Here is a 15,565-nt window from a genome sequence, read left to right as displayed (position 1 = left end):
GCGCTGCCGCGTGGGGGCTCCCCCCCCCCCCCCCCCAGACCCCTCCGCAAAGGGCAGGGGATGCCGCCCCGCCCCCGATACCCGCGGCGACCACGCCCCCTCTCCCGCAGGCCACGCCCCCTCCCAGTTACCCCCGCCCCTTCCGCCGGCCCCGCCCCGCGGCGGCGCGCAGGGGCGGGGCGGGGCCGGACCGGGCAGAGCCGCGGGCGCGCGCAGGCAGCCGCCGCCGCCGCCGCCGCCGCCGCCGCCGCCATGGGCTGCACCGTGAGCGCCGAGGACAAGGCGGCCGCCGAGCGCTCCCGCATGATCGACAAGAACCTGCGGGAGGACGGCGAGAAGGCGGCGCGGGAGGTGAAGCTGCTGCTGCTGGGTGAGACCCTGGGGAACCGCCCCCCCCCCCCCCCCCCCCCCCATACACACACACCCCACCCCACCTCCGGGACACCGTGCCCCGGGCTCCCCCCGCCCGGCCCTGCCGGAACCGGGGCAGCCTCGCCGCCCCCGCCCCGCAGCCACGCTGGGTACCAGCCCGTGGGGGTGCCGGCCCCTCCCCGGGGATCCCCCGGGGGGGGGATGCTGGCCCCAGCCCAGGCTTTGGGGTATTCCCCCCCCCCCCCCGCCCTAGTGGGGTGTCGTGTCCCAGGGATCCCCCCACGGGTGGGGTGTCTGCCCCGCCCCAGGGTTCTCCCCCAGGACTGGGGTGCTCACCCCACATCAGGCCCCGGGAACCCCCCCCCGCCAGAATTGGGTGTGCTGACCCCATCCCAGGCCCCGGGGACCCTCCCCAGCAGTGGGGTGCTGACCCCATCCCAGGCCCCAGGAGCACCCCCCCCTCCCCGAGAGTGGGGTGCTGGTCCTGCAGCAGGCCTTGGGGATCCCCCCTGGGCGTGGGATGCCGGCCCCACCCCAGGCTTTGGCTATCCCCCCTGGGAGCGGGATGCCAGTCTTTGAGGATCCCCCCCTGGGAGTGGGGTGCTGGCCCTACAGTGAGCCTTGGGTGTCCCTCAGGAGCAGGGTGCCGGCCCCGCCCTCGGCCGTGGGGTTCCCCCCAGAAGTGGGGTGCCAGCCCCACCCCACTGCAGTACCGTCCCCCCAACCCCATCGATGCTCAGCCCTTCAGGGCAGAGCTGGGGGGGGGGCATCCCCACCCTCCTGGCAGCTGGCACCCCCCAGAAAAGGCCCTGCAGGCCTGGGCACCCCATCCTGCCTGCCGGGGACCCCCGGCTGCGCTGGGGGGGGGGGGGGGGGCTCCTCCACCGGCTCCCCCGGCCGTCCGGGGCGGCGGTAACAGGGCCAACGGACACCGGGACGGGCCCGAGCCCCTCCATCCCACCCTCGCTATGGGGAGGTGGGGGGCACGGGCAGCTGCCCACAGTGGGCACAGCCCCGCACGGCCCACGGGCGCGCTCTGCCCCATGGATACCCGATTTTCATACCGATAACGGGCCGCTCGCCCTCTTCAAAGCGCCCCGGTGATGCTCCTGTGGGCGTTCACAGACCTGCCCTGTGCCTGCGGGCAAAGCAGCCGCTTATTTATTTAAATTTTTTTTTTTTTTTTAATAACTCCCAGTTGGTTTTATTCCCTTTCCAAAATTCCCAGGGAGAGCCTTGTGCCGCGTGTGACGTGGGAGCGCGTGGGGCTCCCACGGCCCCGTGGGGCGGCCGGACCTGGGACAGGCAGAGAAATCCCCGGCTGCTGCCTGGGGAGCGCCGGCAGAAAATGTCTTTCGGCTCGTCGCCGTCGGCAGAGGAAGCTGCCGGCAGCAGGAAGTCACGCCGAAATCCGGCAGCCCTTTATTTGCTCAACCCCTGCCTGCCTTGAGAAATACGTAATTAACGCCTTGAAACGCTCGTTTAACAGAGCGCTTCGTTTTTTTGGGGGGGGTTATTATTTTTTTAAATTTTTTTTTTTTTTTTTTTTTGCCTTGGCGTGAGCCGTGCTGACAGCAAGACCCGTCTTTGAGGGGGGTCGTGGGGGGACACCAGGCGGGGGTCTGCGCTGTTGAGGGGGGGCTCGCTGGTTGTGCAAGCTCGCCGACCCGCTTGTTTCCGGGGAGGGGAGGGCACCGGCGGAGCGAAACCCCACGGGGTTTGCAGGCTGGTGGGGAAACACGTGGGCCCCCTTCGCCGCGAGCTGCTCCCGCACCGGGCCTTGCTGCCGGCTCCGCTCCTCTCGAGCTGCTGCCTGCTGTGAAATAACAGGGCCGGGGGGTGCAGCCGGATGAGGAGGGGGTGGTTTGGCACCTCTGTTCCTCAGGGCTCCGGGGACCGGCTGGGATGGGCAGCATCACCCCAGCTCTGAGCATCACCGAGGGGCGGCCGGGGGCTCGCCGGTCATCCCCTCCCCATGGCCTGCTCTGTGCCGAAGCGGAGGCAGGAGGAGGAGGAGGAGGATGGCCGTGCTCCCTTCTGCCAGGGCCGGCATTTGCAAGCAGTTTTTCTGATCTCAGCTAGTTTCTAAATCCAAAAATAGAGCGAAATGGCTCTTTTTAAATTTTTTTTTTTTTTTTCTTTTTTTTTCAATGTTTATATTTTCCCCTCACAGCTGTTCAGGTGTAAATAACGCTGTAGCCTTGGGTCACCACTGCCTGTTTCCGAGCTGAGCCGCAGCCAGAAAATCCTCCCAAGCCGGCCGTGAGCGGCTGGGGCCGGCGTTGCCCCCCCGGGGGCTGCTGCTCATGGCATCCCCCGCTCTGCAAGAGCCCCTTGAGATGGGGACGCAGCGCCGGCCACATCCCTGCTTATTTTTTTCCTCATGGCTGGAGATAACTTTGAGGAGAACCGGGGCCTCGTGTGAGCCCAGGCGGGTGCATTTTGGCGAGCACCACAGCTCTTGGGTGCGCTTGGTGAGGCAGAGCTCTGAGGGCTGCAGCCCTCCTGCGTCCTCTGGGAACAGGGAGGAAAAATTAGGGTGGGAAAAAAAATAAGGAGAAAAACACCTTCACCCTTTGTGCCGAATCAGCCCGCGGCACGAGGAGGAGGTGCCTCTTCCAAGCACTGTGCGGTTTTTGCCGGCGACTCGTGCTGTCCCGTGGCTGTGGCTCGGAGCCCCCGGGCAGGACGTGGTGCGAGTGGAGAGCCCCGGTTTCGGCGTGTGGCGGTGGGAGGGCGAGTGTAGGACCGTGCTGGCCACCGGCACCGCGGAGGGCTTGGGGCTGACCGGTGAAGCCGCCTTGGCTCGGTGCCGTGCCCGGTGTGTGGCCGTGAGCTTCTGCCTTTCCCCCCGCTGCGGTGGGTGAGCTGCAGAGGGATGGACGTGGGGGCAGGCAGGACCCCCCCCCCGTGGCACCCAGCACCGCTCCTGCCTGCGGCTCCTGCTGCTGCCTGGAGGCTTTTCTCGGCCGTTTGCCGACTCCGGCAAATAGGTTTGCCTGCTGGATAGTTTGAAACTCCAGTCTCTGATGGGGAGAAGATCCAAATGAAGCAATCCTCCCGCCACAACAAAGCAATCCCCCCCTCCCTGCCTCTGGAAACCAACAACCTCTCAAGGTTTTGGTGCTGGGAGAGGCCAGGAGCCACCGCCGGCACCTGGAGCATCCGCCCCGTGTGGCAGCTCCTGGTTCCGCTGTCGGCTCCTCGGCATCGCCAGGGCTCAAACTGCTGGTGCCACCGGCCGTGGTGGAAGTCGGGTTTTGCCCAGCCCACCTCCCTGCCCGCGGGAGCTGGGATGCTCGGGGGGGGGGGTGCAGGATCAGCAGCAGGCGAGCGGTCCCCACGTTCCAAGCTCCTCATTCCTGATCTTCCTTTGGAGGATTAGGAAAGCAAAAGGATTTCCCGGCCTTTCGGGAGGCGTTAGAGGCTGTGAAGGTGCCCAGGCTGGGGGAAGGCGCTGGTACATTGATCGTGTCGATCCCCAGCAGTTTTCAGTGCTGGGGGGTGCAAACCCTGGGGCGAGGATGCTCCCCTCACACCCCACCCGGGGTGGGTGATGCAGGCAGCTGCCTGGACAAGATCCTGCCTGGGTGAGCCGGTAGCCGGGGCAAGGGCGGCCAGGGCAGGGCTCGGTAGATTTATACTTTTTTTCAGGGCTTGCATAAAAATAGAGGAAGGGAGGGACCAGCTGCGACTTTCGGAGGCTGTGTTGCCCCGATGCTACCCTGGGCTTGTGTACGAGCCGCCCATTTTGCTGCATTTTGTCCTGTCTTGGGGTTTTGTTTTTATCCTCCCTCCGGCCCCAGCCCAGGGTGATGGGAGGGGATCGGGTCCCTGCTTTGGAGGGGACACTGATGGGACCCCAGTGGTGTTTCTGGCCACAGATGGGGAGGCGTTGCGGTGGCGGGGGAGCGGGGAAGAGCTCGGCACTGTTAGATCTGGGGGGGATCCCACATCCAACCCCCCACAGCTGGTGGCCAGGCTCGGGATGGGATGGGAGGAAGGAGCCCGTCACCCAGGCCTTGGTCACCCCGATGTCCCTGCTGGTGACATCCCGGGTGCAGGCAGCTGCCCTCTGCTTTGAGATGGGTGCTTAGGCTTTGCCCAGGAGAGGCAGCAGGCTTATATGTATGTTTTATATATTTTTTTAATATATGCACTAGAAGTATATTTTATGCATTTAAATATATATATTGCTTTTTTGTATATATATATTGCTCTTTTGTATGGAACAATATATAAATTGATTTTTATATATATTAAAAAGCATATGTATATATATATATATATAGCTTTACCTATATACGTAGCTGTACAGAAGGAGGTCTCCTGTGTGCTGAGCTGGCCCAGGGCTGTGGGTGCTGGCAGGTGCCGGGGTCGGGATCGCGGTGTGCCCGAGCACGGTAGCCGGGGCTGGCCCGGGCTCTCCGCAGCCGCCGGGTTTCCTGCTCCGGGCCGGAGGCCGGCTGAATCACCGGAGCTGGGGGAGCTGAGTAATGCTCCATCCCCGCTGGCGGAAAACCCAGGCGGGGGGGAGCAGGGTGCCGGCGGCATCCCGGGTGAGCCCCCACCCTGTCGGGGCGGGACGGAGGGGACGGTGGCACCCAGGCCCACGGGCGCGGTGCCGGCAGCTCTCCGGCGCAGGCTGCACCGGAGCCGCTCCGGGTGTTTTGGGGGGGAACGTGGGGAGCATCGTGGTGTCCCCATGCCCGGAGCGGCTGGGGTGGGTGCGGTGGGTGACGGTCTTCAGGAACTCCCTTTTTTAGGGCTGAGGCCCAAAATTGTTGCCGATGACCTCAGATGTGTCTGGGAGGAGGGGACAGCTCGCTGCTGAGCCGTGTGGGGGCTCTTCGCCCACCGCCCCGGTGCCGGCACAGCCGATGTTGGGGGCGAGGGGCAGAGACCCGTTATGGCAGGGGCAGAAACAGAGCAGCAGAGTTCTGGCATTCCTGGAAAAAGCCCGGCACAAGGATAGTTTTGTCCAGCTTGCAAACACCAGCGGGCCTTGTCGGCACTGGGGGTGCGTTTCAGTGCTCCCCCTGGGAAACCATCCCCAGCCCACCTCCTCCCCTGTGTGCTTCAAACGTCCTTCCTGCTGCTGATTTATTTCTATTTCATTTCTTTTTGTGGGTTTCTTTTTTGCTGCATCGCTATTGGCCGCCTTGGGCAGCGGGGTCTGTGCCTCCCCGGTGCCCCCCCAGTTTTTTGGGGTCCTGCCTGGGGACGTGGCATCCCACCAGCCGCCGATGCGCAGGCTCCTCCTGGGAAGTGGCCAGCCTTGTGCCGGAATGGGACGGCCCCTGGGAAAAACGCCCTGTGTCGCTGTGGGGTTTTTAAAAAAAAAAAAAAAAAAAAGCGATTATTTTTACAGCAATTTTCCATCTATTTTGGGAAGGAAGGAAAATGTCGAGGGGAATCTTATTATTTTTTGAGTCTTTAGGTTAACTCTGCTTTTAACGCACACCTTTGAAAGTCCCGTTTGATGGCAGAGACTCCACAGGTGCCAAGAGGGGTGGTCTCTGCAGCTATCCCTCTGTCCAGCCATCTGTCTGTCCTGCAGGGAAGGGGATCAGCAGGTTTGTCTGGCAGTAAAAACCATCGGTAAATCCCTGCTTAAATAATAGCTGTTGTTTGCCAGGCCAGGAAAACTTGCTGGCACAGTGGCTGGGGATGGGGCTCTGGGTGCTGGGGATGGGGATGGCTCCGGACCTGCTGGCGGATTGAATTCCAGCTTTTCTCCTATAATAAGGAAAATTTTCCAGCTGTGCATTGCTTCCATCCACGCCTGGATATTTGAGGGCGTTAAACAGGATGGTGCCATGCGGCAAGATGGAAAATCCCCTCTTGGTGATGTGGGGTGAGGTGGACCCTGGAACCTGTGACCAGTTGCTTAAATGTATGGCGTTAGATATATGCAGAAATATATTGCATTAAATATATCTTGCCCAGAAAGCATCTTAAATTGCAGGCTGCAAAGTATATGTTGGCTAAATAAATTTTTTACTGGTGGATTAATGGGGAGTTTTGGAGCCGGGAAGCTGCTTGCTTATTTTAAATTTTTGAAGATTATTTTTAACAAAAAAAGGGGGAAATCAGCCTGAGACAGAGCTCTCCTCCTATTTTTGACAGGCGCTGCTTTGGGAATAAACACTGCCCAGTCCTGGCAGGCAGGAGGGGTGGACAGGGAGCAGGCAGGACTGGAGGAAATGGGGTCGGCCCATGGTGGGGGGCTTCTCTCCATCCCCCCGCTCCCAATTCCTGGCTGGTGAGGGGGTCTGAAGGATGCGAAGCCCCTCGGGCGCTGCCTGCCTCCTGCCTGGTTTGGGCAGGAGGGTGGAAGCCGGCAGCTGGCAGCCTGCCTGGGGATTGTTTTGGGGCTGAATGGACGGCAGCCGATGTTTTCCGGGGATTGGAAACCCTTCCTCTCCGCTGTGCTCGCCTGGGGGGGCCGGGAAGGGTCCCACCCCCTCCTCAGCTGGGTGGGAGTTGTGGGTGCTGGGGTGCCCATCAGGCCCTGGCAGATGCTGGGGGTGGCACGGCGGGGGGAGGCACGCAGCTTCCCCAGCAATTACCTGGGTCCTTCGTTAGGCAAAGGCGATGATTGGAAAGGGAAATTGGAGGCACGCGGCGGGGTGTTATTGCTTCAGGCTTGAATTTCTGCTTGCTGCAAGCGTGCGGGCTCTCGTGCTGGGTGAGCGGGGGTGCTGGTTTGAAACGGGGTGGGGGGCAACAGCACAGTTGCCTCCTGCGGGGAAGGAGCCAGGAGCTGCGGGGGGAAGTTGGTGAGGGAAATGGCCGGCGTCGGTGACTGCGGGCGACTGTCGCCCTGCCAGGAGCAGGCAGGAGGTCCCGGGGGGGCTGTTCCTTCCCGGGCAGGGGGGCAAATGTCAGGCAGAGCAGGAGGCTGGGGGATGACTGTCTGGCACCTCCCTCCAGGGATGTTTATAAGCAGGGTCCTCCCTTGCCACGTGCCTCGGTTTCCCTGTCCGAGCACCCGTCGGGGAAGGGCACGGTGAATGCAGCCGGCCCTGGCTGCCGAGCCCGGCGGTACGGGGAGGCCTTCTCAGAAACCAGAGGTATTTAATGGAAAAAATGAAGGGATATGCCGAGTCCTTCCCCAAGCTGCTCCCAGCTCCGGGCAGGAGTTGCCAGCGCTGACCACGAACAGCGGCCGGGCTGCGCCGGGTGCCGTGTCAGCATCCCGAGGGCGCCGGCGAGCCCCCGCCGTGCCGAATGCTCGCCGCTGGGCTGAGCAAAGCCTCTCCCTCAGCACCCGCAGCAGGGAAACCGTGCAGCGAGGTGGTCGTGGCAATAAATAGAGGGTCTGTATAGCGTCAGTATGACCCCAGCCTCGGGGGGGCTCCATGCCCCGAGCAGTGCCCGCGGTGATCTCTGTGGGGTATGTGCCCGTCGCTTGGGCTGCATTTATGCCAGTGGCATGGGCACGGGCAGAATGCATTTGCTCCCTGCTGCCATGTCTCATCTGGCATGACAGGCTCTGTTTTTCCCAGTTAATTTTAGCATAATCTTTTTTTTTTTTTTTTTTGAAATAAAAAAAAACCCTCCTCTGTAATCTCTCTTCCCCTCTGCGGCCGTGCTGGGGCAGCCCTGCCACTGCCTACTTGGGGCCCCCCGTAAGGGCAGCTCCATGGCTGAGGGCAGCAGTGGGGGGACCTGCTGAGGGGGCTGGGAGAGGACACAGGAATGGTCTTGGCTTGGGGGGATCCCTTGGGATTTTCACCCAGAGGCAGGGACCGTGCTGGTCCCCGGCTGAAGGGGATTCATCCTGCTGGGGGTCCTGGGGCGAGGTGAGCCAGGCACTTCCATCTTGGTGGCACTCCCTGCCCGGAGAGGGGACAAGGGACACACGCCATCCTTTTCAGCTTCCCCTTTGAGCTTCCCCTTTCTTGCAGCCGGAGCGACTTTGCTCCTTCCCGGCTCCCAGCCCGGGGAGGGAGGGCTAGGCCTGGAGCTGCACGTTGCCTGCAGGGGGGGTGACATCCCCAAGAGGAACCGGGTGACGGAAGGGGACCCTTAGGTTCCCTGGCCGTCCCCTTTGAGCCCCTGGCATCCTGTGTTTGGATGCTGAAAAATAAACCCAGCCCAAAAGCCATCAGCTTTCCCTGCTGGCAGCCGCCTCCGCTGCCGGGCTGGGGCACAGGACCCGGCAGGCTGGAAAGTGCGCGCTATTTAAAAAGCAACTCGGGGGCGGCTGATCCCGCCGGGAGCCGCCCGAGCCGGCTGGTGGAGGCGGCAGCTTCATCCCGAGTTCCCCGGGGCGCTCGGCTTCGGGTGCCCGGCTCCCTGCCCGTGCCTGGTGGCACGGGCATCTCTGCGTCCTGGCCACTGCCGGCTCCAGCCCTGGGCACGTGGCGGGGCTGGTGCTCCACCGTCCCCCAGCGCAATAGGGACGGGGACCACGGGTGAAGCCGCTAAGCTCAGGCTCTGCCTGTAGCTGGAGATGGGGGGGTGATAGGCAGGGCTTAGCCCCCCCCATCGCAGGGGGCTCCCCACTCCCGAGCTTGGCCAAAGCCAGGGCTGCCAGTCATCTCCCTGGCAGTCCTGGCATGCTGCAGCCCAAACATTAGTGCACTGATGCCACTTTCCTGGCCCAGAGCAAGTGTCGTTTCTCCACTCTGGACCTATTGCAGGGTTCCCCCCGGGCTCGCCTTTTATTCCCCTTTTCTTGGCCCTGACATTCCTGGTGCCTGTCCAAGCATCTGCTCTGGTCAACTCTGGCAGGTCTTCTCTGATGGCTGAGGCACCCGTTGCCCTCCCTCCCTGGTCTGGGGGGGTCCCAGTAGAGTGGGGGTCCCTGGCTTCAGGCAGCACCTCACTGCTTGTCCCTCTTTCTCGTTTCTCTGCAGGTGCCGGTGAATCTGGGAAGAGCACCATTGTCAAACAGATGAAGTGAGTGGTCCCCACACTGTCACTGTGGCCAACACCACACAGACCTTGGCCACGGGCTCTAAAAACGGTGGCGGCCGAGGAAAGCTCCCCCTCAGTGTTGCTGCAGAGCGTGGGTGGGGGGCAGCACCCCAGGGTGCCCCGCAAAGGGCTGACCTGTGTCTCTCCCCTGCCCCAGGATCATCCATGAGGATGGCTACTCAGAGGAGGAGTGCCGGCAGTACAAAGCCGTGGTCTACAGCAACACCATCCAGTCCATCATGGCCATCATCAAGGCGATGGGGAACCTGCAGATTGACTTTGGCGACTCCTCCAGAGCGGTGGGTGCCCTCCTGCTGCGCCTGGCAGGGGTTGGGGTTCTTGGGGGGCGACAAAAGCAGATGTGCCCAAAGCTGGACCAGTATTAAGGGTGGCCCTGCCCAAGCCCTGCTGCTCCCTGGCTGGCTGTGACCTCCTGTCCCTGGCTCTGAGGATGAGAGGACCCAAAACATAACCTGTGGGTGACCTGCGCTGGCATGGTCCCTGATGGGGGCAGGGGTGGGGGTCCTGCTGCTTGCCTTGGGTCTCGCCCCTGGAGCTCCTGCCCTGCTGTCCGGGTGGGACCTGGTGGGCTCCGGTCAGGTCCTTTGGGGCAGAGCGAGCCTCGGTAGTCCCGTGCCGATGCTTGATGCCTGTTTTTCCCCTGCAGGATGATGCTCGGCAGCTGTTTGCACTCTCCTGCACCGCTGAGGAGCAGGGCATCATGCCGGAGGACCTGGCCAACGTGATCCGGAGGCTGTGGGCTGACAACGGGGTCCAGGCTTGTTTTAACCGCTCCCGAGAGTACCAGCTGAACGACTCCGCGGCCTAGTGAGTACCCCTGCTCCCCTTCCCCAGCTTGGCTGGGTCCAAGCTCTGCGGGGCACCTCGCTTTTATTGAGCAACAGAAAATCCCCACCGGGGGCTGCTGTTCCCCATTGCCAGGCTTGGGGGCTGGTGCTGCCACTTCTCGCCCGGCGCTGGGGCTGAGCCCGAGCAGAACTGGGAAGGTGGATGTTTCGAAAGCTGTTTCCTCCTCTGGTAGGGTGCTACGTCCCCCGGGAGCGGGGGCACGGGGGCATCCCCCTCCAGCTGCCACTCCGTGCCCACTGCCATTCCCCAGGGATGCTCTTCTCTGGCCTCTGCATCCTGAGATGGCCCCCCTGTGTGAGCACAGCCAGGGGTCCTGCCCATGCCCATGGGCATGGGCCACGAAGGCAAGGGAAAGCCCCCAAAAAAGCACTGGGGACCCTTTTACATCTGAATGGGACGAACAGGCTGCACAAGAGGGTTTTCTTTTTCTTTTTAAATGAGTTTATATGGAAGGACTTGGCATTACGCTGCCATATTAGCCAGCAAACTGGTGTTTAGGTAGATAAATTGCCTGCATCTGGTTGGGTTTATCCCTGAAGAGATTTAATAAATAAGTTAATCTGCCTAAAGTATGATTGCTGGAGAGAGTGGTGCAGCCAAGGCTGCGCTCAGCTCACACGATGCCCTCCTGCCTTCTCTGCCCGGACCCCTCATGGTAAAATAGGGCCAGGGGGAGCTCATGGTGTGCTAGGAAAACCCTGCCGAGGCTGGCATCGTCGGGAATTGAGCACCCTTGGGACTTGCCACCAGCCTGGGGGCTGCTTGGTCCCCCTGCCTGTCAGCCCAGCCGTCCGCTCCCGCTTGGCACCAGCAGGTCCCTCTTCTGGACTGAGGTCCCTGGGAGGAAGAGGATGCTGGAAAGCTCTTGGCAAGTGCTGACCCCGGAGAAGCTCCTGCCAGCGCTTTCTTCCGGAGTCTGCGGCTTTCGCTTCCTCCTGCCCAGCACCCACCCGCCCTCCCCAGCCCCATCGCTCCCCAGCCAGCGCCGGCATTTCCCAGGCAGTGCTGCGCTGGGCCGTGGGTGCTGGTTCGGAGGCACGGGAGACCCAGCAGGTGCCTGGCAGCTCGCACGCACAGTTCGAGCAAATATATCTGCAAATGGAATGCGTTTGTGGAGCGTTCGGCACATTGCGGGGGTTGAACAAGCGTTAATTAGGAGCCCCCTCAAGCTGTTGCTCCAGCCTTTCTCCAGCCCCGTGGAGATGGCGGTGCGGTAGTCGATGCCCCGGCCATCCCCGCGGGGATGATGCTGTGCCCACGGTGCTGCCAGCACAGGGCACCCTGGGGATGAGGAGCCCCATGCCATGCCCGGCACGCAGCCCACCTGCACCCCAGCCCTCTGCAGCAGCCCCCAGCCTCCTCCTCAGCCCCTTGGGGTGCCAGGAGCTCGGGGTGCCAGGGCAGGCGCTTGCCAGCACCCCGGGACTGGGCAGAAGGTCCGAGTGCTGCCGGTGCTGCGCATGGCCCTGCTGCAGTGTTTCCTGTTTTTTTGTCAGCCGGAGGCCGCGTGTGTTTCCGGCTGTTTTCGAGCTGCTCCGCGGCGGTGGTGTGCTGGCCCCCCCCCGCCCTCACACCCGGGGCAGGGTCCCGGGGCACCCACAGCTCCGGTTTTGCCCCGGCATGCTGGAGGGCTTCCTGGGATCTGGCAAGCGCCTGCGCTGCCGTCGGAGCCGGGGATCCCCATGGCCTCGCGAGCTGTAATCTGGTTTTCAGCAGATTACGGGGCTGCAAAAGCCTTAATTAATGCAAGCCTACTTTGCTTAAAGAAGCCTGTTTATAATAACCCAATTAAAGCAATGTGAGCTGGAGAAATCGAAACCCATCTTCATCCCCCCGGCATCCCTCGGTCGGTCTCGGTGGCTGTTTGGGGACCGAGCCACCACCGCTGCCGGGAGCTGAGGTCTGGTGGGGCCGGGCAGGCAGGAGGGCAGGCGATGCCACCCTGGGGGGCTCGGGGCAGGCAGCAGCCCCGCCCGGCCATGCTGCTCCCCATCCCTCCGGCTGCCCACCTCCTGCTTCCTCCCAGGACGCCGGCCCTTTGTGTTTTTTGACTATAAATGGCACGGCGCCATCGATTGTTTCCGCCGGCGCTGCGGCCGGTTGCCATAGCAGTGAATACTTTCCTCTTGCCATTTCCCCCATGCAAACGGGCTGGGGAAATGGGGGCGGGGGGGAGCCCCCCAGCTCCGGCTGCATCCCCTGCCTAGCCCCCAGTGCCGGCACGCTGCCCCCCAAGCCCTCCCCCTGCGTCCCCTTGCCCACCCCGGCAGCTGGCTGTCCTGCCCTGCGGGGTGACCCCGGGGTGCGGATGGGGTTGGCTGTGCTGCCTGGCTCGGCGCTGCCCTCCCTGGATGGATGATGCTGGGGCGTGGGTGGGGGACCCTGAGGTGGTGCGGGGATGCCCCGTGGGATGCAGGGTGGGTTGTGCCTTGCTTCCACAGAGCCTTTCTGCTCCATCCCCAGCTACCTGAACGACCTGGAGAGGATAGCCCGTGCCGACTACATCCCCACCCAGCAGGACGTGCTGCGCACCAGGGTGAAGACCACCGGCATCGTAGAGACCCACTTCACCTTCAAGGACCTGCACTTCAAGTACGTCCAACCCTTCCCCTTTTGCCTTTTCCAAGGCAAAAAACCCCCAACGCCTTCCTCCCCAGGCCGGGCTGGATCTTGCTTGCACGCTGCATGCACTGAGCCTCCCTCTGGGTTTGCTTATGGCGGGAGTTGCCGCCTCGGAGAGAGCGGAAACCGCTGAAATAGCTGGAGCAGCCTCAAAAACGCCTCGCAGGGCTCAGCCCAGGGGCGGATCCAGCCTCTGGCGAGGAGGGGAAGGGGGAAGGCATCCTCCGGTGCCGTGACGCTGCTTCCGCCGCGGGAGGGGTGCTGGGCGGGAGCTGGGGGTCTCGGGGTCAGACACGGGTGCTGCTGCCCGCTGGCACCCCGGGGTTGCTTCCCACTGAAAACCCACGGGAAATAGTCAGGGCTCTGGTTCCCCCAAGGCAGAAAGCCAGCATCGAACACATCTCCGGGGGGTGGTTTAGTCACCTGGCAACGGAGCTGCTGGCAGAAAGATCTGCTGGGGTCCCCTCTGCGTGCGGGGGGCTCACAGGGACCCCTGTGCCACCCCGGTGGGGTGGAGGCTCTTGGTCGCGTGTCAGCAGGGCCCGTGGACGTGGCAGCCGGGCTCTTCCCCGCGGAGGCAGGGCATCCTCTGCTGCCCGCAGCGGGAGAGGCACCCGGTGCACCGGGCTCATCCCCGGAGCCGTCGCGCTGCCCGCCGAGCCCGCGGCCGCCCGGCTCAGCACCGGCAGCTCCCCGAGGCCCGAGGCCTGCGGCAGAACCCCGCACCGGGGCTCCGAGAGCACCTCCTGGAGCTCGGCTCCAGGGAGCATCACGCTGACTTCCCCTGGGAGAGGCGGCCTGATCCTGCCCGGCTCACCGTGGGGATTTGCTCTGGCTGGGAAATGATCCCGGATACCGCCCTGTCCCTGGGTTGGGCAGCCGGTGTCAGGGCAGATCTGCGGCGCTGGCAAAATCCCTGGGGCAGAAGTGCAGCGCTCTGCTTGCCCTGGTGCCTTTTTCCAGCACTGCTCTGGGTAGCTGGGGAAACTGAGGCAGGGAGTGGGGTGAGAGTGATGGGGCTGGGAGCTGCTGCCCATCGCCTCGCTGCCTCGCTGCCGCAGGATGTTTGACGTGGGTGGCCAGCGCTCGGAGCGGAAGAAGTGGATCCACTGCTTCGAGGGGGTGACGGCCATCATTTTCTGCGTGGCTCTGAGTGCCTACGACCTGGTGCTGGCTGAAGATGAGGAGATGGTGAGTTGGCGGGGACGGAGCCAGCAACGTGAGCTGTCCCCTCCTTGGGGGGCTGGGGGAGCACCCCCTCCTCTGGTGGCCACCAGTGCCCTGGCCAGCGTGGCCCAAGCCTTGCAGGGCCCCCAGGGTGCCCTGCCCAGGCAGGCAGGAGTGGGGGGGGGCAGCAGAGGGGCGGGCGCTGCCTGGGGGTCCCTGCTCAGCTTGGGCTGCCATCTCCCCCGCCAGAACCGGATGCACGAGAGCATGAAGCTGTTCGACAGCATCTGCAACAACAAGTGGTTCACGGACACGTCCATCATCCTCTTCCTCAACAAGAAGGATCTCTTCGAGGAGAAGATCGTGCACAGCCCCCTCACCATCTGCTTCCCTGAGTACACAGGTATCGCCGGGACCCTCGGTGCCCCCCCCGGTCCCCCTGGCAGGAGGTGGGGGCAGTGCCTTGCCCGGGCAGTGTAGCAGGAGATGCTGGGGATGGAGATGGTGGCTCGCCTGTGCCCGGGGAGCAGTGTGTTGGGGCAGCAAGTGGGGTGCGGTGGTGTTCGGGGTGCCCCAGGGGATGGGGAAGATGGGGGGGGTGGGACACGACACACAAGGTGCAGCAGCCCTGGCGGGGTTTAGTTGAAGCTCACTGTGCCTGGGGAGCATCAGTTTGGCATCGGGGAAGTGGCTGCGGTGGCGTGGGGAGCCAAGCCGAGCCCAAACCCCTCCGGGGGGGGGGGGGGGGGGTGCCGGTGGCCCCACCGGCCGTGGGGCAGCCCAGCGTCTCCTCCTCCCCAGGGGCCAACAAGTACGACGAGGCGGCCAGCTACATCCAGAGCAAGTTTGAGGACCTGAACAAGCGGAAGGACACCAAGGAGATCTACACCCACTTCACCTGCGCCACCGACACCAAGAACGTGCAGTTTGTCTTTGATGCCGTCACTGACGTCATCATCAAAAACAACCTGAAGGACTGCGGGCTCTTCTGAGAGCCGGCGCTGCCCAGGTGGGTGGTGGTCGCAGTGGTGGCCCCCCAGATGGGGTGGCCACGGAGCCTCCTCCGGGGACAGAGGGCTGTCCCCGCTGTGGCACAGGCTGGCGGTGGGTGCCCATGCCCCCCTCCCCTGACCCCCCCACTCACCACCCGCTCTCTCCTAGGACCCCTGGCTGTGCTGGCGAAGGAAGGACCGCGCCACCCCCCCACTCCTGCTTCTCTTCAGATTCATCCCTCTGCCCCCACTCCATAAAGAGACTTTTTGGGTGCCAGCACGGTGGCAGGGCCCTTGTCCCCCCTGCCACCCACGCTCGCCCCCCACCATTCTCCTCGCCGGCGTCACCCTTCCTGGAGAAAACAAGGTTTTAATCTTGGTTTTTAACCCCTGAACCGCTCCAGCCCCCCTCTTCATCTGCTCCTGAGCCCTGGCGCTCTCACTGTTTACATTGCAAGTGTTACTGGCACGGGGGGGACGTGGGGGTCCCCTCGGGGATGCCCACCCGGCCAAAAGCACGACCGATGACATTCCTTTTAGTAAACCAGAAAAGAAAGAAAGAAAGAAAAAAAAAAAAAAAAACCAAACCAAACCAAACCCCAAAACCATGCAAA

At 63.1% G+C, this 15,565-nt stretch overlaps 1 protein-coding gene across 1 annotated transcript; it reads left to right on the top strand.

Annotated features, from left to right (window-relative positions):
- Positions 1–164: 164 nt before the first annotated feature.
- GNAI2 (G protein subunit alpha i2) lies at positions 165–15,559 on the top strand. The gene is made up of 9 exons (XM_042799849.1): positions 165–370; positions 9,240–9,282; positions 9,458–9,599; positions 9,968–10,128; positions 12,634–12,762; positions 13,854–13,983; positions 14,209–14,362; positions 14,761–14,968; positions 15,121–15,559. Exons 1-8 carry the CDS (start codon positions 253–255, stop codon positions 14,949–14,951), a joined length of 1,068 nt encoding a protein of 355 aa, XP_042655783.1. The 5' UTR covers positions 165–252; the 3' UTR covers positions 14,952–14,968; positions 15,121–15,559.
- The last annotated feature ends 6 nt before the right edge of the window (positions 15,560–15,565 follow it).

The sequence above is a fragment of the Tyto alba genome, unplaced genomic scaffold (genome assembly GCF_018691265.1).
Source record: "Tyto alba isolate M040663 unplaced genomic scaffold, T.alba_DEE_v4.0 Super-Scaffold_3, whole genome shotgun sequence".
Taxonomy (NCBI): Eukaryota; Metazoa; Chordata; class Aves; order Strigiformes; family Tytonidae; genus Tyto; species Tyto alba.
This window is presented reverse-complemented; position numbering and strand designations above follow the sequence as displayed.